The sequence below is a fragment of the Convolutriloba macropyga genome, chromosome 6, assembly GCF_964194025.1.
Source record: "Convolutriloba macropyga chromosome 6, txConMacr16.3, whole genome shotgun sequence".
In the NCBI taxonomy this organism is placed as follows: Eukaryota; Metazoa; Xenacoelomorpha; order Acoela; family Convolutidae; genus Convolutriloba; species Convolutriloba macropyga.
The window spans coordinates 65,208,339-65,234,442 of record NC_134473.1 but is presented as its reverse complement, the minus strand read 5'-3'; the positions used below and the strand labels follow the sequence as shown (position 1 = coordinate 65,234,442).

Sequence of the window (26,104 nt, the reverse complement as noted above, 5' to 3'; positions counted from 1 at the left end):
AATTCAAATATCACTATTTTGCAGCACAGCAACAGCCTCTCCTTTCTTTGCCAAACAAACTACCACAGGTTTCATGAACTGCGTTTCTCTCATATCTAATTGAAAATTATGGAGCTCAACTCACAAAGGGCTCGATTCTTTTTCTTTGTTATCCTCACACAAACAAATACATTTCTCTCATATATGACACTTTTTTAACCCACTATCGGATACACTATTTGAATTCCTTAACCGAGTATGGTCAGAAAAACAACCCTCGGATGGAGCGGGTGTATTTAGAAAATCTTCTTTTGAATTTCTTAAACGTCTCGCTTCTATACTTAATACTGCCGCTCTGCAGTCACGAAAAAAGAGCATACACAAAATTGCTCGACAAGAAGTAGAAGGTTTCACTCATCCTCTTGAAACATATTTAAGATCTGTAAAATACGCAGACTTACATGAAGAAGAGATTCTCGATTCTTTTACACCTCTATCTTGGTACATACACAGAATTTCGAGAAGCCTCGTAAGACACATTTTTCCAGCCAAAATATTATTAGCTGAGACATAGTCACAGTTAATATCTAAACTACCAGAAACACAACATTTCATTTATGATTCCAACTGGTTTCCAAAAAATTTTGTAAATATCACAGAATTTGCATCGGAAATTGTACAAAAACTAACAATTAACCAAAACAATATTGAAATAAAAAACTATAACGCAGAGAATCAACCATTTACATGTACAAACATCCCCAAACAAATACCTCTCTGGAAGCATCACCGATATAAAATATGGATACAATAGTCCACTCACTACCTACAGACACTTGTATTAACGAAACTACAGAAACAGACTTTAATTCCAGATTGTTAGATGATTGAACACTCTTTTCATTACATACAGTGAACACACTAATTGAACTTGAAGATAATGGCCGAAATATTAACCAAACTAATGATAGCAATCAAGTCACTAAGGATACCACTAACAACACATATTTTTACGAGAATAACCAGCGGAGACAGCATTGTGAATTTGTGAATTTGACTGAATTGACAGAAACTTCAGATCCATTAAATACAACTCTACCTAAATTACCAAACGTAAACACACCTTTACCACGCTTACAAAGACAAAACTCTGTACACTTTAATACTGAACACGTCGTTTTGAATAACTCAACCGCACCGACAATAACAAATAATCAAAATATTCAAATCACTCAACAACAATTAGTAAATCTAGTTCGACAACTTAATTCACAGAATATTTGACAAACATTAAGTGTCCCAACTCCCTATTATTTACCGGCACCGTCTACACAAACACCGTCACCTGTAGTTAGCCGAAATACACAAATGACGTATTTTTATTTAGGAGGCTCAATGCCATGCAACGGTCTCTAAGACCGTTTGGTGGTACTGACCCTACTTACACAACAGAGGATTTCTTAAATGATATTACATTAATCATTAAATATTCATGAAGCATGGATCCTGAAACGAACTGCCATGATACAAACGGCCCTAATTGGCTCGGCACAACAGCGGTACTCACATTTACCACTAGAAAAAAAGGACTGGCAACGGTTTTGCCGTGAATTTCAAAAGACATTCGATAATCAACAATCGCAAACTCAAGCGAAACTATTATTAGAAAACATAACACGTGCTTCTGGTGAACAGACAGAAATACTGGCACTTAGAAATGAACAAATTACTCGAAAAGCATATGTTAATAACGCTCCAGATATGGGTAAAGCACAAATGAAAGACGCACTTCTCAAAGCACTTGATCCACAATTAGCCAGAATAGCTCTAAAAAAGATTGCAAACCAGAAATCAACTGTATTGAAACCACAGTTTCCATTTGCACAATTAGTAAAAAAAAAGACATCAAGAAGATATCACAAGAACACACACATAGATAGACATAAACTTAGCACAAATTCCACTTTTTCCTCATCATTTAATAACCTTTCTCTAGATATTTATCATCTCACAGTAGATGATATACATATGATGGAACAAGATATTGCACCGGCGATTAACGTAGTACGTCACAAGTACTCAAATGATCCAAATTTTAAAGAAAACCACTCTTCCTAAAATTCTGTAAAAAATGCTCAAGATCGGGACACAGCATTTCTACATTATCTGACAAAAGATAAACAAAATCACTCGAAAAACCTAATTATCAAAAAGAAACTTGCAATCAAGCAATGAACCAACACCTTCCAAACAAACAAGACAGATCAAACAATATGACCGTTAAATCACTACCTTTTTCTTATCGCTCTAGAAGCAACAGTAGAGATCACCGTGATAATTCGAGACATCGAAGCCCAAATAAATTTCCACATTCAAACTCAAAACTCTATTATGGTAAGGTATTTTTAAACCACCGTGTAGAAATGGTTTGCCATACCCTAGACCCTCCAACTCTCAAAACAAACCTACTTATAACACAAATAGCATATATTCAAATAATTCTAGACATTAATCACCTCACTATAATAGAGATGGAAATCGTTCAAGACGCCCATTCTCACACAATCGACTTCGCAATGTACGAAACTACAATAACTCACTCTTAGACCAAGAACAAACAGAAAACACGATGTCTAACACAGAAAATACAGAAACACAAAACGTTTCAGAAGAACAACTTCTAGAACAACAATTCAAGGATTTACTCTTAGAATTATAACAAGATACCCAAGACGAATTTTTTAACTGCAAAGAAGAATGCAATTCTCTATAAACCATGTAAAAATAAATTCTTTCTACAACACTAACAAAATATACAACGAACACCTGATCATACTAAAACAGTTTCTCTACAACATCTTGAAATCGATTTTCTAATAGATTCAGGCGCTACACTTAACATCCTAAAAATGATACTTGGAACAAAATTGAAGAACACCACAAATTACCACTAAAAGCATCAACATTTGTTCTCTTAGCAGCAAATAATTCTAAATTATAATCAAATGGCACAGTAAACTTAACATCTATCCAAATTAAACAGAAAATAGATCTCTCAGAAGTACTTCTTTCACACTTACCTTTGAGGTCTCCAACACAAAAATCAATATCCTAGGAACACCCTTCCTAATAAAATATATTGATTGGATAAAATGTTCATCTCATACACTAGAGATCAAACATAATCATGAGTTGAAATCAATGAAATTTTATGATTCTTCAATCTGATCAACTCCACACTATTCACCGTTATTTCCTGTTATTGGTGATCAATCACTCTATTTTCAACCCTTTGAACACAGAAATTTTACTTATTCTCTAACCGCCTATGAATGTAAAATTAAATATGCGAACGGCACTATTCTTCATGCATCTGATTTCTCATTTATACCACTCCGCAAAAATATGTTCTTCTCTATAAAAGATATTAAAAACCTTGAATACCCTAACCAATCATTTATCCAAATGTGAATACAAAACGCCTTAACTCATCCACTAACACTTGTAAAAGGGCTAATTGTATATGCACAACAGGATGTTTCACTAAATGATTTACAAGCAATGAATTATCGCTTAAATGACATCACAGATATCATGGATGCTTATACTTCAAACTACATTACAAACGGCACATCAGAAACACTTAAAAAACTTTCTTGTCTAAACCTCACTAAACAACAGGAACGTGAATATGAATCACATCAATAAAAGTTTCATATACCAGTTGACGTCTCAAACTTCACAGAATTCGATCGAGATTTTCTCGCAATGTTCAATTTCGAACACACAAATTTAACACAACCACAGTTTGAATATTTAGCACAATTCTCACACAATTTAGACTACGCTACGTCTAAATTCGATGTAGGTAAAACTAAAGTAGAACTAAACCTACCCTTAAAAGCGACAATGGTATTTAAGAAAAAGAGAGCAAACCGCATCCCTCTTCAATTACAAGACTGAGTAAAACACTTACTCGATATATTAACACAATTCGATATCATAGCACACGTAAACACAGATTCGCTCACTACGGGAAACACTTTCATTATTCCAGTAATTATTCTTTAAAAAGGAGAATCAGTGAAAAATGTTTTGGATGCTCGTCAACAGAACACAATGGTTGGAGAACCAAATTGAAGCTGTCCCATGGAACCAATCCAAATAATACTAACACGTAATAAGGGACCGATTTTCTCTATAGCTGACATGAACAGCGCATACAACCAGATGCCGCTAGACAAACCGTCACCAAGACTTGATCAAACAAATATCTTGATGATGTGGTCATATAAGACACTACAACAGACACAATGTTACAAACACTTGACAAATATATAAAAAATCTCAAAGTCGCTCCTGATAAATGTTTCTTTTTCTTAGACTCAGTTAAATTCTTGGGAACTTAAACTCAAAACAGTCAGATACACCCGCTAAAATCAAAAAGTGATGGATTTTTAAAATTACAACCACCGGAAAATGAAAAAACAAAATTACGTTGGATGTCTCACATTTATCTCAAAATAAATCTATAACTTACAAGTTATATTAAGACCTTTCTATCTCCAACTCCGGGATACAAAAAAATTTAATTGGACACCCGAACTACAGCAAATATTTGACAGAGTAAAAAAGGAACTTACAGATGGAACACTTCGTCTCGCAATTCCTAACTCAGAAAAACCCTGTAATATTTTATGCGATGCCTCGAACTGGGGCATTGGAGCAGTTCGAGGCATCGAACTTAAATCAATTTGGACAAATTGAATTAGTTTCAGCAAACTCTCGTTAAATTTCCACCGCAAAATTTAGACTCTCAACCAGTTTTCGCAAATGTTCAACAGTAATCGATGCATTTTCGGATTATGAATTTCTCATTCAGGGAACACCACATCCTGTTTTTTTACACACTGACCACAAAACAATTCTTTTTTTGTTCACACCAAAGAACAAACCAAACCACAGAGTATATAAATTTCAATTAATTCTAATGAAATTCCCAAACCTACACATAGTTTGGACGGAAGCAAAAAAGTTTTCACTTCCAGATTTATTGAGTCATTCACCAACAACAACAACACAAGACGAAGACCGTCTTAGAACGGTTGCGATCCCCAATTATATTAAATTTTTTTTATGACGCATAACCATCATACTCAACCTATACAGTGTCACTATGCTGTATCAAATGAATATTTTAACGCAATAACTCCGGACACTACAAAAGAATCACCACATTTTGCAATATACTTACAGATCACAGATAATTGTTTTAAAGTACAACTCCAAAATGACCTCTATCTTCCTGTCTCGTATCACGAATTTAAAACCAAGGCACAACCTTTCGAACAATTACAACAAAACAAAACACAACAATTTAAACAAAACCACTCATTGTTAGTAACCTATCCTATTGTACAACACACGGATGTCAATTTGAACACAAATAAAACAGAATCATTTACAAAGTCTACTCAAAATGCAAATTATTCAGAGTTAATAAACACCATTAAATCCTCACGCCCAGCACTGGAAAATTTTATACCTAAATCTAAAGAAATTTATAATTATTTCTACAACAAACAAACAGCAATAAACGATACACTACAATATGAAGCACAACAACAGGACCCAGTTATTCGACAACTTCTCGTTTGAAAAAATTTTAAAAATCACACCCCGTCCCTTCACTAACTATTCGAGCAAACAAAGACTTGTTACATTACTATCGACGTTTCCAAGACCTAAAAGTAAATGAAACAAATCATCTCTTATACTATATAAAAAAAACCACCTCACCCAAAATCTTTTTACCATTCTCTCTCCTTCTAACAGTATTTTATATTGCACATTTTCACAATTTTCAGGCCATCCCGGTCGTGAAAAAACATATGCTACAGTAACAGGAAATTGTTACTTCCCGAATATTAAAACATGGATCGCAATGCTTACACAAAATTGCTTGAATTGCCAAACGAGCAAATCCATGTTACATCTCCTCATGGCTCAACAGCCATTTTTAGAAGTTTCACCATACTTTAATCACCTTATCTCAATGAACACAAAAAGCCCAATCTCTCCATCTTCGGATGGAAATTCATAGTTCTATGTTATCGTAGACGCTTTCACAATCTATGTCATCCTTCACTCTTCTCCCAAAACTGATGCAGCAAATGCACGCACTGTGTTATTTGATCACTGGATTGTCAAATTCGGGATACCCGATATTTTAGTAACAGATAATGGAAAAGAATATATTAACGGAGAAGTTACACACTTTTGCCGCACATCTAATGTCCAACTTAAACCACAATAGCCATACGCACCATGGTCTAACGGACTTGTTGAGAATAAAAATCGTCAGCGAAACACATTTCTTCGCACGGTTTTAGACTCACAATACGACACATGGTCACCGAAAGTAAATTATTTCCTTTAGCATAAAAATTCACAATTTAGGACCAATATGAATTTATCACCATATGAACTTGCATTTGGTCAGAAACTAAGGAAACCAATAATGTTTAATCTATCTTCCATTACAAATAGCATTTGAAATTGTAAAACTTTGCCTTCCCAAACACGCACTGACCTTCTCGGTCACCGTCCACAAATTATCGAAATTGTCTGAAAAACATTATAGACAGGAACATCGCACATTGGTTTCTTCTTCGTGAAAAGATAAGTTTACAACGAAGTTCACAACTATTTAAACCAGAAAAAAAAACATTTACGCACATTCATAAATCGCCGTTTCGGAACGGCACAACCACTTAAAATTAACACTTATGTTTTCATTGTAAATAAAGCCACACAAATAGGAATATCAAAAAAAGATCCAACCACAAAAAAATGAACCTTACAAATTAATCTATGCCTCCATATTGGTCACTTATAAATTAGAAGATTTCTCTTGTAAACAAATTATTAAGCATAGAAGTAAAATTGTACCATATTACCCGAAAGAAATATTCATTCAAGAACAAATGGAAATTTTTTTTCGGACAATACTTTGTTACGACTTCATCCTGGAAAACCTACTATCACTAAGCCGATGTCTGTCTCTATTGGTCTAGACAACCAAAACATACCATCCACAACTTAACCTTTTCCCGCACCACCTTTTAGTTTGTCTCAAATATCCGAAAGTCACTCGGAAATCTACAGTACCAAAGAAACTCGTCTTAGACGAAAACCGAACAAAGACTATAGAGTCTTCATACCGCAATCAAAAATTTCGGCTTCGAGAACGATGCACAATTAAAATATTTATACACCACTCTTACACTTCACAAATCACTGTTCTCGCATTAGTTGGCCGCTAACACAAATTAGCATAACACACTAAATACCTAGTAAATACAAATCCTATGAAATTACAATTCGCTCGGCGACTTATACGAGAAGGAGAATTCGGTTAGTTCATTCACCCCCTCTCCACCTAATACAAATACTTTACTGGGAAATTTAATCAAGTTCTTTAATAAATTAAACAAGTCACACTGACTATCTATTCACCTGCTACCCTAGCAGAACAACAAAAACACTTCCATCAGGAAAAGAAAGGAAGGGGATTACAGGCCATTCCCCACGAAAATAATAAAAAGGAAATTAACTAAAACTTAAGTTAGCAACCGATCCACTGCTCAGTCCGGAAAAATTCCCTAATCTCATTTATTTACCAAGGTATGATTGGGTAACTTTTTCTTCCCCGAACAAAAAGTCGTGATTAGGCTATATTGTATCGTCTAATATCAGTTTTCAGTCCACCTCTCTCTCTCAACCTAGTTGCTTCTTTTTTCTCTTCTCTCTTGAACTAAACTCAATCTACACTCTCTTAACTGCACTCTCTTGACAAACCTTCTCTTTTCACTCTTCTATTCTCACTCTCAGTTGGAAAAAAAATTCCTTTCTATAAGTTTCAAACTTGATTTCACTCTCTCTTCTTCTTAACAAAAAGAACTGTTTCACAGCACAGTTCTTAGCTTTCTTTCTAAACCAGCTATCACAGCAAAAAAATCAATTGAGCTGCTAACGAAAACCAACACAACTTCATACTTTCAGTCTCAAATTACTGAAAGTTCAACTCAATCTCTTTGAAAACCAGGTTTGCAAATTACTTAATAACACAGACTTGAAAAAATTTTTAAGAGAACACCATACGCTGATACCTTTAGATATATTCAAATTTTTAAACCTAAACAAATTCTTACAATATTGCCATCTCAGGCCACATCTAAACTATCTGAACTCCGTTATACCCACATTGTCTACACAATTAATCTTGACGCTATCCCAGCCTAATACGATATAAAATATATTAAAGAACTTCGTAGGCTGGATGGACAATACCAGCAACTCGCAAAACTGCAGCTCACAAAGTAAACTTGTATATCCACACGTTCGCTCGAAAAGATTATACAATTGCAGAATTGTTAACAGTTTTCTCTTTGCTGATTTTTTAGATCTCATTCATCTACACAGTGTCATCCCACCAGAATTGTCCTTTGCAGCAATCCGAGTTACCATACCTACTTAAAATCTCTTTATAATTGTTGTTCCAAATTCCACAAAATATAAAATCTATCATTCTGGTAATTTCCCCACTCTGGGTTCAATTACCAACTGCTCCCCCCGTCTCCAAGTCACCCAGTTGCTCATACAGTGAAGCAAGTTCACTATCCACCCCCGAAAAGTCATCATTTGAACTCACAAGCAATAGAAACCGAAGAACACCCCTACTCAGTCATGTTTACTGCCAAATCTGCAGATAGACCTCTTCCTACTGGACAATTCCCCCCATTTTACCCCACAACCAGTAATCCCATATCCATTTATCAAAGTCAAGCGCAAATACACCAAACGGAAGCACAACAATAAACACACCAAATAAAAACAGACTTTATTGCCATACTCAGGATTCCTCGCCAACAAACCACTTCAACCACCAATTATTATACCTGCTCAACCACGAGCACCACAACCGGAATTAATTAACTATTCAAACACACCACAATTCTCCACTCAACCTATAAATTTTGAAAACACAGATAAAACCAGTAGTTCTGAATTGCCACAGCCAATTCACAATGTTTTATATATAAACGGTACACAACAAGATATTTATTTTATCTCAGACACTTCTATTTCCCGCCAATTTAGCTCTCAATTTTTTTCACCTACTCCATCAAAAATTGCGCTTAATCCCGATAACCCACCACAAGGACCAGTAACTAATATTGAACGCTTACTCTCACAAGCACACTGGAATCACTCTTTTAATATAGTTAATTCATCACCATCATTTCAAAGCTCATTACCACTCAGTTTTCAAGATACTCCACCTATAATTAAACTAAGTTCGAACTCGCCTACGCTAGATCTCGACCAACGCTCTTACCGATATATCGGAAAACAACCTGATAGATAATACGAGAGCTTATCCCACCCTACCATTAAAACTTGACTAAAAATTGTTGTTTCTCTCCCGCCTTTTTTGGAGATCATAATAACGTTGAACCACTACATAATTGGGCTAAACAGAAAATTTCTAAATTATACAAATCACACCATAACAGAAACAACGAGCAAACAAATTACTTAAAAAATCTAGAAATACATTTTTGCTCGAAATTGCAGTCCAACAAGATAAACTGATTTTTCACCCACCCACAAGAAGCTGCACCTCCTCTTTTTCGAGTGCAAAGAAACCCATCACCCTTTCTTTGTCAAGAGATTATCTACAAATTTGACAGATACACGAAAAACACAGCAGGATACTTTGTCTTCTACAATCCTAACTCTGGACTCTCCTACACATGTCCATTGCAAATCTAATTTTGTTATTGCCTAATTTATTCATTTCACACCCACTTCCGATAAAACAACCTATTAAAGATGATACACACAATATATCCACACCTAAATCAAGAGTGCAGGATCTAATAGTCACACACTATGATTGCTCCCCAAATCATATCAAAAGTATGCAGTTTTATAAGCTCAATAAGATTGGCGAATGTAAGATCAAACCAGCAGACTTTCAAATCCTCCCCGATCAAGTACAAATATTTTCTCAAATTCGAACACTTCAAATAAGCGCCAAAAATCAGAAAGCTTCACCCGTTTATCGTAAATCTGAAAAATATGACATTTTCAGAAAACAAAACTGGTTCGGTGCCGTACATCCAAATGTACAGCTTGATGCAAAAATTGATTATATGGTTAGCAGAGTCTTACTAGAAATGGACCACACGTGTCTATCTATTTACAAAAAACTTTGCGATTTGGACCGTGATCTCAAACAAACTGCATTAATTCCTTTAACACAACAACTCCCACTTATAGGATATGTTATAACCGTAAAGCGACACACATTCGCTACACTTAAAAGCTCAAATGTTATTTCACTTTTTCAATGTAAAGTTCTCTCATCACCTCTTTATGTATTAGAAAACCAATGTTTTGAACGCATTCCTATATTTTAATAGAACAAACTACAGTTTGAAGACCAAGTCACACGAATAACCTTTCCCTGGTCTATTAAAGCACCATGTAAATCAGATAATTTTGATCAACAAATCTCCCTAGATGCAGATGGCGATGAGTCATACCGTTTAAAACCTTATCCAATTAAAGCGCGAAGCCCAGTCAGAACATTCACGGCTGACGAAGTTGAAATCACTTTCACCCACGCGGACTTTACAGCACAACAACTCAGCATATATAGTCAACACAATTGGACTAAGTCCATCGATAAGATGAAATTTAACCAATTAAAAGATGACGCCGCCGAAAAATTTGAAGTAGCACAAGCTGTAAACTCAACAAATCTTGCAAAAAAGCACAATCAAAAGCAGAATTCTTACAATTACAAAGCGAATACAAGAATTATTTCAACAAACTCTTTATTAGCGGGAAAAAAATTACATTTCGCCGTCTCGATTGGCGTGATCTAATTAACGGCAACTTTTTAAAAGAATCCCTCATAGGAATCTTTGGATACCCCTGGTACATATTGAAAGAAATAGCCATTATTTTGACTGTATTTAATTTCTTACAATGCCTATTTGGACTATTTCGACGCGCATTTAATGCCTATAACCTCAAAGCACTCTTAGGCCCTAATATAACACTAGCAAAAATCATCACCTCTGGATTTTTTGGCGTGCTCTTACAAACAGTATCTCATGTACTCCACTCTGATTCCTCACAGTATAAAACACCCTCCCCTAGAAAACGACGAAAACACTCCGTTGATAGTAACATCCCTCACTCTCAAACTGAATTTAATCTATTACACAGAAAGTTTGAAATCTTCTTTAAGAAATATTCTTCTCCTGTACAAAATAGTTCGAACAAACACAAAACATCCACTCTCTTTTTACGAATGCTACGACTTATCAGTAGCGTCACACAGTAAACCGGATTTGCACTCTTTACACGTACATACCTTTCGACCTAACAAACGCAAACGCTCAGAAGGCATTTCACTTTCAAAAGATTTTTTTGAAAATGAACTTGATTATTAGGAAATCCCGGAAGAACTTCATTTTAACCTGCCTCGTACTCGTATTTCAAACCTTCTTGTTTTAGTGACTCCACAACAGTCACTCCTATAGCACAGGAAGGAGGTTCACCAATTCCTCCAATTGTCGACCCCACAGCATACGACCTCATTATGCTGGACATCGAGGACATCTTGCCCTGACCCCTCACACCGTTGGTGCTGCCCCACCCAGAACCAGAATCCGAATGCGAAATGCAGACACCAGCCTTCTTCACGATGGCTCATTCCTCACCACAGCCACAGTCTGTGGACACAACAAATTATGCGCAGATGAACCCACTGCCTTCACCCGCCACCTCATCCTCCTCTTCAGGTGAAATCCACATGTATATCGAAAGTGACACAAGTTCACCCTCGCTCGGTTCCTGTTGGCCCAGCAAGCTCGTCAAAACAGCTCCTCCTTCAAGGAGATCAACCGGTGCCACAGCCACCTCCAATATTTGGAACAACCCCTCACACAGCGACTTCCATATCACAAACACCACCCCCCGCCTTCGAGTATTTCCTCTTGGGCTGATGAAGTCGCTATAGCGGAACAATCAGGCTGTTCCATACCTTAGACGGTTATCCCAAACTGGGCATACTCTGGAAGGATCCGTGGATCTCGACCACTCTTTCGATCACTGGTGTAAACAACACCAGTAATGCCCACTCCCTCTCAACAACGACCACGTGTAGCTTCACCACGGTATGGCCCAACCATTCTAACTCTCCGACCATAGACATCCTTTCCACAACCACCCCCCTACGATCGACCGACATCGACGGACAATTACTCGTCTACTGACCACTCACCCAGAAGACGCCCAAGAGCCATAGCACAAGAAATCTATCCTGTGCGCTAATTGCCGATCCAGGCTTCACAATCGCCTGCTCGATACACTGCAAGCCCCCCCCCCCGAGGCCTACAGCCCTCATTCTCTCGCGGGGGAGGAAACCCCTTTGCACCCACGCAAGGGATCACTTGTAGAGTGCCAGGACCCAATTTTTGTTTTCAACAATTAACGAATCCTCTCGGCATCGACACAGTTCATGGTGTCCATGTTCCCGAGCGGATACACTACACATCTACACCGCCACAACACACACTCAAACCAAGAGCCAGTTCCTGCTCTCTTGGACAATTGGAGAAAGAACATGTCCAAGAAGATCAGGATAGAGACCTCCCACTAGAGTGTCTCCATTTTACAATCAACCACCGTTTCACGGAACGTTTCTGGCACCAATCCAAATACTTCTTCGCACTTGCGGACCGCCGCAATGACTGTTTGAACACCTTTTTCACTCGCGATGTCGCCCCCTACCGTATTTACCTGAAATACGACCCCTTCTATCTTCAATTTTGTTTTTACATCCCACACATATGGATGTAATTAACCAGACACACAGTTAACAGAGTAAAAATGTTACACACTATTCACAACTTTTTATTTGTCCAACACCGCTTTCACAGGACAAACCCACTCATCCACATGAACTCTCGAGTCCAATATGCTAACACAAAGCTCACTTCACCCTACTACATGAATTAAAGCTATATAATTCAACCAAATTATTGTGAAGGCACTCTTCGCAATTTCAATCTGATAAAGAACTATTTCCTGTTCTAGGCACTCTATGCAAATCACAACCGTCCAATTCTGGCTCCGATGGAATATCTCCAGTGTGTTGAGGAGGAAGGTACAACGAAGTGCATGTATGGCAACACCTTCAACCTCCTCTACAGGGACTGGATAACGGACAAGTTGGAGAATCGAGAACTGTCGGCAGACGAGACACAGAACCTCAACCATCTTCTCGCGTTGCAGCCACACTGCAACGTCGACCTCTTCCCTCATGCCCTTGCAGCTTGCCTGGCATGTGATCAGGAATTTTTGGAATTTTTTAGGGATCCTGATAATCGGACAATTTCAAGTTCGAATATTGGACGTAGGCCACAGTCCTACAACACCGGGCTCACAGTCCCTCAGAAACTAAAGGCTCACTGATCTTTCAAACTGACTTAAAACTTTTATTTTTTATTTTCTTTCTCTTTCTCTTACCCTATATACGCTATTTCCTTCTTATATTCCTTTCTTCTTTGACACAATTGAAGATTAGGATCAGTTCTTTTCATATTCCTCCCGGTCGGGGCTTAGTAAGTACTCATTAAAATTAAACAATAATTTTAATAGGGAAATGAGCTCACTTAGTATCTAAAAGATGGGTTTCCACCAGAAGGTAAGCTGGTAAATCCGACTGGTTCAAACCTTGTATCAAATGGAGATAAACAGAAATCTGCTTGTACAAACCAGACAGAGACTACAGACTACAAGCGATCATTCAACTGGGAACAAATCCTCACTACATGACAGTGAGAGCAGTTGGGTACTCTAACAGAACTGACGTTACTGGCCAGCACACCCTGTAACTTGCACCCTCACTGGTTCTACAATCAGAACAACCCTTGACTGAGGACACTAGTCACTACTTTAATGACAAGGACTTCAGACGATAGCACAAGTCACAACCACACTTCAAAGAGGACACAACTCTTCACTCCACCATCCAACGAGGATGACACATCCAGCGTATTTCTGCTGCCGTTCACAAGTTCGGATTTAAAACTCTAAACCTCGGATGGACATAGCATTAGAAATACTGAATGTACACCTCCAGCTAATCACAGACTGAGAATACACTATTCTTTTTTATATAGAGAGAACTCAACTAACTATAGTCAGTCTAATAGATTAGTTACACGATGTGTATACCTCTGACTCCGGTGTTAACTCTTTTATTCACGGTTATAATTGAAGTATACCTTCAGTGTTTTACCGAGTCGGTTAGTCTGAGAGATATAGGTAAGCCAAAAATAAGTAGCCCTACCTCTTTATAATTTAAGGCTGTAAAAGGAGCCCACCTTGGGTCTGCCTTAGTTGCTATATTTGTTTATGTACCTCTTCTGAGGTCCTAAGCGGACTCGACCTGTAATTTATTTAATAGCTATTGCTAGTCTCTGTCTTTTAACTAAATATACTGTACTTGAATTAAATTGTATGAGCTCTGGTTTACACTTTTTTGTTCTGTGCTGGAATAAAGTTAGTCTTAAGTCTGGAGATATTGCTAATGAGCGGTTTCGCTCAAGTATCCCCCAGGTTGAGGTCGCGCTCGAAATCGCCTCTGATCAGACCGTCCCAGACAAGTGGGACCTCTGATCAGACCGTCCCAGACCGAAGTGACCAGTGATCAGACGAGTATGTGCTCGAAGATCGTTGTGCGCTCGAAGTGCGCTCGAAGCCGCCTCTGATCAGACGAGTTCCAGACCGAAGTGACCCCTGATCAGACAAGTTCCAGACCATTGTCCAGACGCGTTCCAGACCATTGTCCAGAAAAAAGTGCGCTCGAAATATTGTCCCAGACCATATGCATGGATGACCATATGCTGATCTTCAATAACGAAAGTATTGCACAAACATGACAATACATAAAACAATAAGATAAATCAATGAAAAAAAATAAATTTTCTTAGCAATAAACGAGTCCGTATATCACCCAGGTTAAAGTACGGAAGAGAGTATGTCCATACTGAAGATGAACGAACTGCATGGAATGCTAAATTTTGATTTAGTGGATTCTTAGAATAGACAAGAATGCTCGGTAATATACGCTCCTCATAATGTTCCGACCCCGCTCATCCACGTTTTTATTTAATTATATACCAAATGAGGAAGAGATGGAAAACTTTCAAAATTTCACAAAACAATGTGAACAATAATGCTGGATTAAGTGAACAAATAATGCTGGACTTCATGGCCGATGAGACTTTCCATTAATGAGAGTAAAAGACATCAACAACAATAAAACCGTATAATAGAAAACATTAATTGCGACACTAAAGTCGGTGTCTATTATAACACTAATTAACAAAATGAAAAACGAATCAGCTAAAACGTGATTTCATCAAATTAACCTGTTTCTCATTAGATAAGATACGAGACCTTACAGTATTGAGATGCGGTAACGGGTCGACGAAGAAGAGAAAAAAAGGCAAAGATCAAACATACGTTTTTGTTTTGAAAACAACAATCCTCCAATTGATTTCAACCTATACATATCAACTCGCCACATTAAAAAAATATCTCACCTGGACTGTAACTCCCATAATTGATATCAGAGGTATCCCACTCTGTCCTGATGAAATAGTATCTCATGTGAACATCGTCGGCATTGACCTCCTTGTTGTTGTTGTTTTTGTATCCTAAGCCCACCTGGAGCAGACAGGTGAGAGCAGTGACCACCATTGGTATCCCATCTGGTCCCTTCATGAGAGCTCCTCCGCATGTATAGATTGTTGCATTGGAACTCATTATGGCACGAAAACTGTAAAATCATTAATTATCATCTCAACCGAAGTGCAAAGCAGGTACGAAATTATAGACGGGTTTATTTGGGCGGATCTGTTATTTCATCCCCCCCCAGCTTAGAGGACATAAAACTTCTCAAGCGCATGTGCTATATTTCACATAGTAACGTGCTATACAACATTTTCTAAGTAGGGTTTACAAAAAACACTGGGGGAGTGGGGAAATAATGCCACCGCCAAATTATTAACACCCACCAGGCGCGAAGTTTATTATATAAACTCAAAAAATGATGAGTGAAATTATATGCACAATACACGTGACACAGCATATAACGTACGGGGACATTAGCGGATAGGATTATATTAGCCTTAGTGACAATTTCCGTATACGGATTATCACATTAATGCATATCAGAATTTATTTACAAAAATGGCTTTTATTTACCTCTACAATTGCCATAATCCCAAATCGCTCATAATTTCAGTCAATTCCCGGGTCGAGGTTTGGTCGAAAAATAATGTAAGAATTGCGGTGAATAGCGGTGAAAAGAAAACATTTTTCACCGCAAAGCGCCCGCATCTTTTTGCGATGAATGCGGTGAAAGCGGTGAATTTTTGTAAGATTTGCGGTTTTTAGCGGCGAATTTTTGTAAGATTTGCGATTTTTGGCGGTGAAATTTTCACCGGATTTCTTACAATAAAGACGCTGCCGTACATGGGTTCGAACCTCTCATCCCCTGAATGTCAACAACACCTTATTCCACTGCGCCATCTGTCACTAAATGTTTTGACATTTCTTGTGAATTTAAATCAGATTCAATAGACGTTATGAAAACAAATGCGTTGAAATTTTGTTAGATTTAGGGTTTTTAGCGGTGAATTTTTTATTTTTACCGCTTAAGCTGTGAAAAATAAAGATTCACAGCTACCACCGGGAAGCGGTGAAAATAAAATTTTCACCACAAAGAACCGCAAATTTTACAAAAATTCAGCGCAAAAAATATACAGTAATTTTAGCGGTGACTTACTTTTTCACCGCATTCATCGCATTCAACGCTAAAAGCGCAATTCTTACATTTTTTCACCGCATTCACGCAAATCTTAACTTTTTTAAGCGATTTTAGCGTTGACACCTTGACCCGGGTAATACATTCTAGCAACATTCGCATTTACCTTCGACCGTAAAAATGTCTCAAAGCGGCAAAACTAACAAACTAACAATAAAGGCGTATAGTTTTTCTAACACACTTGCATTTGTATTAGGATTACTAAAAAATTTAGGTTTCTAATTTTTGAGTTTTATGGGTTCGAATTTTTTCATCACGGACAGAAAAGAGCCGCATCATTGTATCTTCGTAACGGTTGTCGTTGAGAAACATAGGTAAACGTATTAGAGTGAGTTATCGGTAATTGCTTTTTTCTAGAGATTATGCTGAAAAGTGAACGCAAACTTAAAATTGTTGAAAAACCGGGCTGAGCACCAAAAGTTTTTCAATACTGAACCATTGTAAATCCAAAAACAACAAATAGATTGTTTTGCTTTTTTAATTATTCTGTTCTTGTCAAAATACACAATGAGTGGTCTTTTTTTCAGAGTAAAATTGTACCTCCGACTTTATCCTGAAATTGATCTCTCCATAACTATTATCATACAATTGGCAGTCCAATTAACATAAATGTGTAACTCTTGTCAACCTAAAAACATACTGATTTGAACCTTTTTCAGCCCTGATTGTCAGTCCAAAAGACACTGTCTTCAGCCTGCTTCAGCACCGATTGTCATTTTAAAATACACTGTTTTTAAACTGTTTCAGCGATGATTGTTTATCACTTCCGGGCTATTTTCTCACAATCTAACAGCGAACCACTGTCATCATACTACATCACACAAAAGGCATCTTCACGTCAAACTACATCACGCTACAGTCATTTTCACACCAAACAATATCACACAACAGACATATTCAACTCATACTACATCACACCATAAGCATATTCACATCATTTTACATCACACCACCGGAATTTTCACAAAACAGTACATCACACCACAGCCATTTTAACACCTTACTAAATAACACCATAGTCGTTTTCACAGCATACTAATTAACACCACAGCCATATGCATAACATACTATATCACACCACAGGAATTCTTAAAAATTTACTCACTTATAAATTTACTCCTTGCAAATTTATTCTTAAATTTACATCACACCACTTGAATTTTCACACTATACTACATCACAAAACATGAAAACTCACATCACACAACGTCACTCCACGCACATTACCACACGATGCTACATTACACCACAGACATACCCGCACCATACTGCGTCACACCTCTGTTAATTGAAAAGAAGAACCAATGTTGAGATTTCATCGCCTTTCTGCACTACGTTTTCGCCTCAAATTTAAAACGAATAGTTTTTGTTCTGAAATTGGGATGGGTGTAAAATGCCTTAATTTTAATAGCTCTTTTATTCATTTATAATCAAATAAAGCTGAAAAGCTTTAATCCATTAGTCCAAAAGTATCTTTTTTTTACAAAATCAAAACACTGTTCAAAGAACATTAACTACACAATGTATTTTTTGATAGTCCATTTCTAAAATAATCTTTATTGTCTATCTTTTGAATAAAAAATGAGTTAAATCATATCCAACACGACAATAAAATTGTTTGATCATTCAGAACATTGACACTTGTTATAAGACAGCAATTACTTCGCCACCAACATAAAACGATCTTTTCTTTCTTGGTGTCGAAATTGCCCTACGGCTAATGGGAAAATGTAAAAGATCGAAAATGGTGAAAACTAATATAAAGTTCTGAGACTTTATCTGAGGATCGCAGCTAACAGTTTAAGGTTTGAAAAAAGGGAAGAAAAATTTATTATATCCCGACCAACGTTGTTTGAATTGCTCTCAAAGGACAGGCGAGAGCAATTTAATATAGAAGGGATTTAGCTGAGAAATTTGTAATGGAAGTAAATATCTCCGACACCACAGGTGTTCAGCACTTGGCCTATTAGGTTGCCAGTCCAACATATTATCAACTCCGGTACAATAGCGTTAACTCTTATTGTTCACAATCGTTTTTATAGTAGCAACAAAACCTTCTTCAGGAAGAGATCAACATTAATCACTCAAAAAGAAAGAAATCAAGCGTAAAAAGTTAAAGCGTAGAAAGTTTGCGGTGACGGATGTTAAAATGCCAGAAGTTGTTACTTAGCCAGAAGTTTACCTCCGTTAACTTTCGTCGTTTTAAAACGCGCGTTTCGTGATTTAAGCATGGTTACGTGACTCTATAGAAGTCACTTTGCAAATCCAACTGAATAGCTCGAATTGCTTCTTCGCGGTTCTCGATAAACGCCAGATGTTCTCAGTGACTTCAAGCAGAGTCACGGAACCATTACTTCTGGAACAAAATTGCAAAAAAGTATCAAGCAAAAATTTTACATAAAAGAACTTTGTTCGAGAGCAATTAAAGACTATGTAAGGGTCAAAGTTGGACAACTAACAAGACGACAAATACACTGAGCCCTAAAACCAATGGGATCTGATTCATAAACAGATCATTTCAATTCACCTGATAAGTAATCTAATATTTTTTTGGTACAGTTGCAGTTCTTCAGATGCTCAAAAATTTGTAAATAAGTGTCGACGACAACAATTCCATCCAAAATTTCAAAAGACGATCAAAAAAGGCCTGAGTATTCCAAATCAAAATCAAAACTTTTTTTTCGTTTTCAAAAATTGATCTCATAAATTTGTTTTATAGATCTGTAAATGAACAATTGGGCAGTTATGAGAACAATTGTTCAGCTCAAAAGAAGTCATGACATAACATTCTATCTGACACAACTTTGTTTTGTTTTGCGGCAAATTATAAACTTCAAAAGACTCCATGACGATCAACAAATGCTTTGGTTGGGTTTCCGTGAATACTTAGAGCTCCTCTGGTTCAACCTCAGAAATCTGCATAATTTTCAATTGCAATTGGTAGAATTTGTGAAAAACTCAACCAATATAACATCAATATGGTTTAAAACTATTCTGGTTAGTATCGAACCAACTTCACTTTGGTTCTAGTAAGATACAAAATATCATTTGAATGCAATAAGTGATAAAGATTGCTACATGTTGTCATATTTCCATCGGTCCAAGAATAGCAAAATCGAATGAAAAACTAAGAGTAATCAGAAAATTTCTGAACGAACATTTGTAATCAAATACTATCGTGATGTCAAACGTTTTTGCAAATTTTGCAACTTTCTCGTATTCATCAATATAATAATTATCACTTAAGTGTAAAACAACTATTTAAAAACATAACCATCTAACTTCGGACGAATTGCTCTCAAGGGACCGGCGAGCGGTTGGCTTCATCAGTAGCTGGCCGCGGTTTAGTAATAGCTGCCATCGAATAATCATCAATTAAAGCGACATACATTCATACGTGACCTAAAGCGACATACATGACCTAATCCCTTTAAATTAAAGTGAAGGAATGTCAAAGTCAGTGTGAGGAAGTCGTTTTTGAGAGTGAGGTAAATCACGGATGACCAAAAACTTAATCACGCGAATGAACAAAAAAATTCGATCAAATAAGAGTAAAAACTGACCTTGCGCACGCAATTCATTTGAAATTGCATAAACAAATGACCAAAAGGCACATTTGAAGGGATTGTGACGTTATATGGTCGTAGCAAACACCTTGACGACAAAATAAAAAGAACAAGAGAAGGCCAATAATAGCCCCAGCTATAAATTTGCGGCATTTAAAATTCCATTACCAATATTGCTCTTTTTTGTTTTGTTTTTACAGCATTGTTCCCTAACAAAGCCTACAACAAGCGGTCTTTTGGTTGTGCATTTTTGTTGTCTGGTACGATTTTTACAGTACGTTATTAGTTTTCCTCTAATGAATTTTAGTAACTTGGCCACTGCCAGCACACACAATATAATATATTATAATATTGACTCATAACAATAATATTTGACTCAATATAATTTTGTTCGTTCATTTTGATTTTTATGTCATTCGACGCATAATCATCAGAAATTTAGTAGATCTATTTTTGGGTAAACTGACAAGCTTACTTACAGAAAAAATCTAGATAGCATTTGGCCAGTCTTCCATAAGTGCCTCTATTTTGAGTCCCACATGAAAATTAGTCAACATGCTCGCTAATGAATTTTTTGAATTCACAATGCAAAAACTTTCTTGAAATTAAAGAGACATGACCAATTTGAACAAATTTTACTTGGGACTCAAAATACATCTACTTATGGAAAACTTGCCAACTTCTATCTGAATTTTTCTGAAAATAAGCTTGTCATTTTACACAAAAACAGACCTATTAAATTTCTGATGATAATGCTTCGATTAACATAAAAATCAACAGGAACGACTAAGAATATGTTGAGTAAAATTTACTTCAAAAACAGGCAATTTACCATGTAAGACTGCATTTTGTGTGTTTATTTTTGTCAATGAGTGTAATCATGATGCAGCCTTAATACGGTAACGTGGAAATCTTAGTGCGGGCTTATTACATGCTGTAGAAAACTTAACAAGATTTAGTACGGTTTTTTCTCAGACTTATACTGTGCCATACTACTGCCTTTCAACGTTTTCCAAGATTTTGGGCAAACTGGGAATGTATTGACCTGACCTGTCGTAGTTTTCCATAGTGAAGAGAATAGCCACGAAGAAAGGGTAGTCTCTTTGGTTCACGTATGTTCCATTTAGTACGCAATCAACGCCCAAGAGAATTGAGATTAGATAAACACATGACGAAAACAAAAACAAACAAGATCTACAGGACATAATTGTGGCCGATTAAATCTGTTTTCACCTATCTTATTAACCTCGAATCAAACGTGGCAGTAAAACTGTGAGTTTATTCATGTCAAAACCATCAATGATTTCGCACAAAAGTTGATTTCTGAAGTCATGTGAACAGAAGTCGATTTCGTTTGAACGAATCATCGAATGTTTTATGTCTGGGCTAGTGGGCAAAATCGAAAAAGGCGACCTGAATCATCCTTATATATAGAAACATTTACGATACAACCTATCGTTTGTGAGAAGTAACCTCAATGAAAAAAGTCCGCAAAAGTTAAAGGCAAGCATAGCCCGACGAATTCCGGAAACCACACGAAGTAGGAAGCTGGCAATTTCACCGATTTTTCCTACTAGGATAACAGATTCAGCTAGAACAAGAAATTGACTCGTCATAATCTTTTCAACAGATTGAAGGAAAAACATGACGGAACTTCACTTATCATTTAAATTGGTTTTTATAATTTTTCAAATATGTCTTGCCTACTTGCGAGTACTGCAAATCATAATTGTTAACATGTGCTATCAGATTATTTACTTGCACTTTTTGTTTGTCTATTGTACCTAAATTTATTCCCAGGTTTTGGTCCAGACCCAAATTGAGCTATGATCAGACTATCCAGACTGAATCGACCTCTGATCAGACTTTCCAGACCGAAATTACCTCTGATCAGACCTTCCAGACCAAAATGATCTCTGATCAGACTTTCCAGACCAAAATGTCCTCTGATCAGACCGAACCCAGACCTTTGTCCAGACTATAGTGCGCTTATGATCAGACTCAAATTCAGACCATTGTCCAGACTATAAACAGACTATGATCAGACTTTCCAGGCCAAAGTGACCGCTTTTCAGACCAAATCCCAGACTTTTGTCCAGACTATAGTGCGCCTATGATCAGACCTAAATTCAGACCATTTTCCAGACTATAAACAGACTATGATCAGACTTTCCAGACCAAAGTGACCGCTTTTCAGACCAAATCCCAGACTTTTGTCCAGACTATAGTGCACCTATGATCAGACCCAAATTCAGACCACTGTCCAGATTATAAAAAGACTACGATCAGACCTTACGGTCCATCAATGACCAAATGATCTTTGTTCGAAAGATTGAAGTTAATGAAATTCAGTTAAGTTCAATTCATGATTAAGTTAAGCTAAGTAACCACAATCACAATGTTTTGTTTGTTGAAAAAATTAGAGATTTGTTATACAGCCCTCTCTTTAATTGCAATTATTTAAGTTACTACAATACTAAATATTTTTAATAATGACTTAATATGGTGTTTATAGTGTTCTTTTTCACATATTTTTCATTTTTCACGATTTCATCAAATTTCTGTGGATGCTGTTTTATGTCAAAACACACAAAACATCATAACCTTCATGGTGAGGTAGGAAAATTTTTCTCACCTCATCATGAAGGTTTGCCGTGACCTAGAACGTAGAAGTAGACCAGAATTACACCCACAAGTACGCCGGGCACGCGTTTTCACGTTGTTTTACGTCGGTTCCGGAGATCTTGGGCTTCGATTTTAGCCCAAAAAATGGGGTACAGAACAGTATTTTGTTAATATCTTCCAAAGTAAATTCCATTCAACGTGCGTTCATCGATCGTTCGAAACGTCCTCTGATCAGACCAAAATGCGTTCGAAACGTCCTCTGATCAGACTCAAGTGCGCTCGAAATGACCTCTGATTAGACTCAATTGCGCTCGAAACGACCTCTGATCAAACTCAAGTGCGCTCGAAACGACCTCTGATCAGACTCAAGTGCGCTCGAAACGTCCTCTGATCAGACCGAACCCAGACAATGGTCCAGACTAAAAAGACTATGATCAGACCTTCCAGACCGAATTGACCTCTGATCAGACCGAACCCAGACCATGGTCCAGACTAAAGAGACTATGATCAGACCTTCCAGACCGAATTGACCTCTGATCACACCGAACCCAGACCATGGTCCAGACTAAAGAGACTATGATCAGACCTTCCAGACCGAATTGACCTCTGATCAGACCGAACCCAGACCATGGTCCAGACTAAAGAGACTATGATCAGACCTTCCAGACCGAATTGACCTCTGATCACACCGAACCCAGACCATGGTCCAGACTAAAGAGACTATGATCAGACCTTCCAGACCGAATTGACCCCTGATCAGACCGAACCCAGACCATGGTCCAGACTATTGTGCGCTCGAACAGCTTTCCAGACCCTGTAATTTCGGTCTGGGAACAGAGGGGTGTGCGCTCGATTGGGTCTGATCATAGCTCAATTTGGGTCTGGACCAAAGCCTGGGTTTGTATTTTCACATCAGCGATTTTGGGATTTCTGTGAGGATAATCAATAAAAAGCTGTCACAAACAGAAATTAAATTCTAGCTCAAAATGGTGTGCTGGGTAGCGTTCTTCAAACTATAAAATACTATCAATGCAGCCCCATTGTAAATGCAAACAAATAGAAGAAATAATTGAAGCTTCATTCGTTTTAAAAAAACACTTTCACAATTTTCCGAGCAAAACGCCTTAAACATAAACGACCACTAAATTAAACATAAATCCTTTCACACTCCATAGTGGAATGAAAACTTTTTTGCAACCGCAGTCCCACTAGGAACCCATGTTGAGGTGCCAGACAAGAGTAACCTCTGATCGGACCATCCCAGACCAAAGTGTCCAATGATCAGACTGAAGTCCGCTCGAAATACCGTGTGCGCTCGCTCGGAGTGCGGTCGAAGTAGTCTCTTGACAGATCTTGCCAGACGGAAATGACTTCCGATCAGAAAGAAATCAGACCATTGTCCGTGCGATTGTGCAATCGTGGCCCAGACAAAACCCAGACCATTGTCCAGACGACTGTGCGCTCAAAATTACTTCTGATCAGACTATTGTGCGCTTAAAAGTCAGTCCTGATCAGACTATTGTGCGCTTGAAATTGCCTCTGATCAGACTCATTTGCACTCGAAATAGTCTGACCAGTAAATGTTTTTCACTGCGAACGAATCTCTTTAATTTTGCTAAAACATTTTCATTCCATAAAAATATATGTTTGCAGTATTAAATTCATCTAAAAAAAAACCTGTTCTAAAAGTATTGCTAATGAAAATAAAACCCAACTGTTGAGAAAAAAACTACTTTTGTATACCATTAGTGAATAGTTAGACCAACTTAGACAACACCCTTAAACGTCGTCATCTACATTTAATCAAAATTTCCTCTTAAAGGGACCGGTATTTGCTATTAGCTAAACCCTTTTGCTTCTGATCGGAGCCATCAGACTCTAGGTGTGTCTCTGATAAAAAAGCTGCTTTTTTGTTGCTTCTAGAGCCAACACATCTCTGAAAAAAATGCGATCGAATTGGTCTCTGATCACGCCCAATTGCGCTTAGAATCTTCTCTAATCAGACTAATGTTTGCTCGAATCCGCCTCTGATCAGACCAACATAGACGGAAAAGACCTCTGAACAGACTATAATAATCCCGAAGTGACCTCTGATTAGACCATCCCAGATCGAAGTGAGCTCTGATCATACTATTTTGCGCTCAAACCAAATCCCAGACCCTGTAATTTTGGTCCAGAAACACGCTGTGTGTGTTGGACTTGGGTCTGATCAGAAGTCATTACCGTCTGCCACCTCAACCTGGGAAGTGCTCTTTATAAAACAGCGTTCGGATCTATTCTGTTCAAACCTCCATGAGCGTATTTTTGAACGCCCTCAGGCGCACGTGCTATTTTCTTCACATAGTAACGTGCTCTATGACGACACAATATTTGTAAGAATTGAGGGGCACACTAAACATTAGGGGGATAGGTTCCAACTTTCTTATCGAGAAATTAGAAGTAATTTGTTTGAACAATTTTTGGGTCTTTCCTATTATTGCCCCTCTATGAAATTATAGCCACCGATTGTCCTATATTTACTATGATTGGGGGGCTATAGGTTATCTGACCAGAAAACTGGGGGTGGGGGCTATAATGCAAAAACAATTTTCTCATTGGCTGTAAGAACCATCAGCGTATGCATTAGTCTGGGCGGAATTTATGGGATTGACAGTTGGACTCCATTTTCTCATCGAAGTGTAGCGGAATTTTAGTGATAATATCAGGATTACCGAACAGGTCAATGCAGATCTCTGAAGAGTCAAGTGATATCTGCTTCGCTGAAAATTGTATATTTTCTGTTTGTGCCCCCCTGTACTTGGTGCCCCCTGCGTTACAGCGCACCCGTCATTACATAGTGTATCATTAAGTAAAATTTTGCACGTGCGTTTGGAGATGCAAATAATATGCACCCATTGAGAGGGGTTTGGGAACAGCACAAACGGAAAAGATCCTAAAATATCACTTCAGACTA

General features: G+C 37.4%; 2 protein-coding genes across 2 annotated transcripts in view; one reads left to right on the top strand and one right to left on the bottom strand.

Annotated features, from left to right (window-relative positions):
* The window catches only part of LOC142341376 (uncharacterized), a 37,650-nt gene extending 15,809 nt beyond the window's left edge, over positions 1-21,841 (bottom strand). The window contains exons 1-2 of the mRNA XM_075392303.1: positions 21,577-21,841; positions 15,675-15,910 (exon numbers count right to left, since the gene is read on the bottom strand). Of these exons, the coding sequence (XP_075248418.1) occupies positions 15,675-15,910; positions 21,577-21,731 (391 nt within the window). The 5' untranslated portion in view covers positions 21,732-21,841. The remainder of the gene's footprint in view (positions 1-15,674; positions 15,911-21,576) is intronic.
* The window catches only part of LOC142341870 (UDP-glucuronic acid decarboxylase 1-like), a 380,310-nt gene that overhangs the window by 2,450 nt on the left and 351,756 nt on the right, over positions 1-26,104 (top strand). The gene's annotated exons all lie outside the window — the stretch shown is intronic.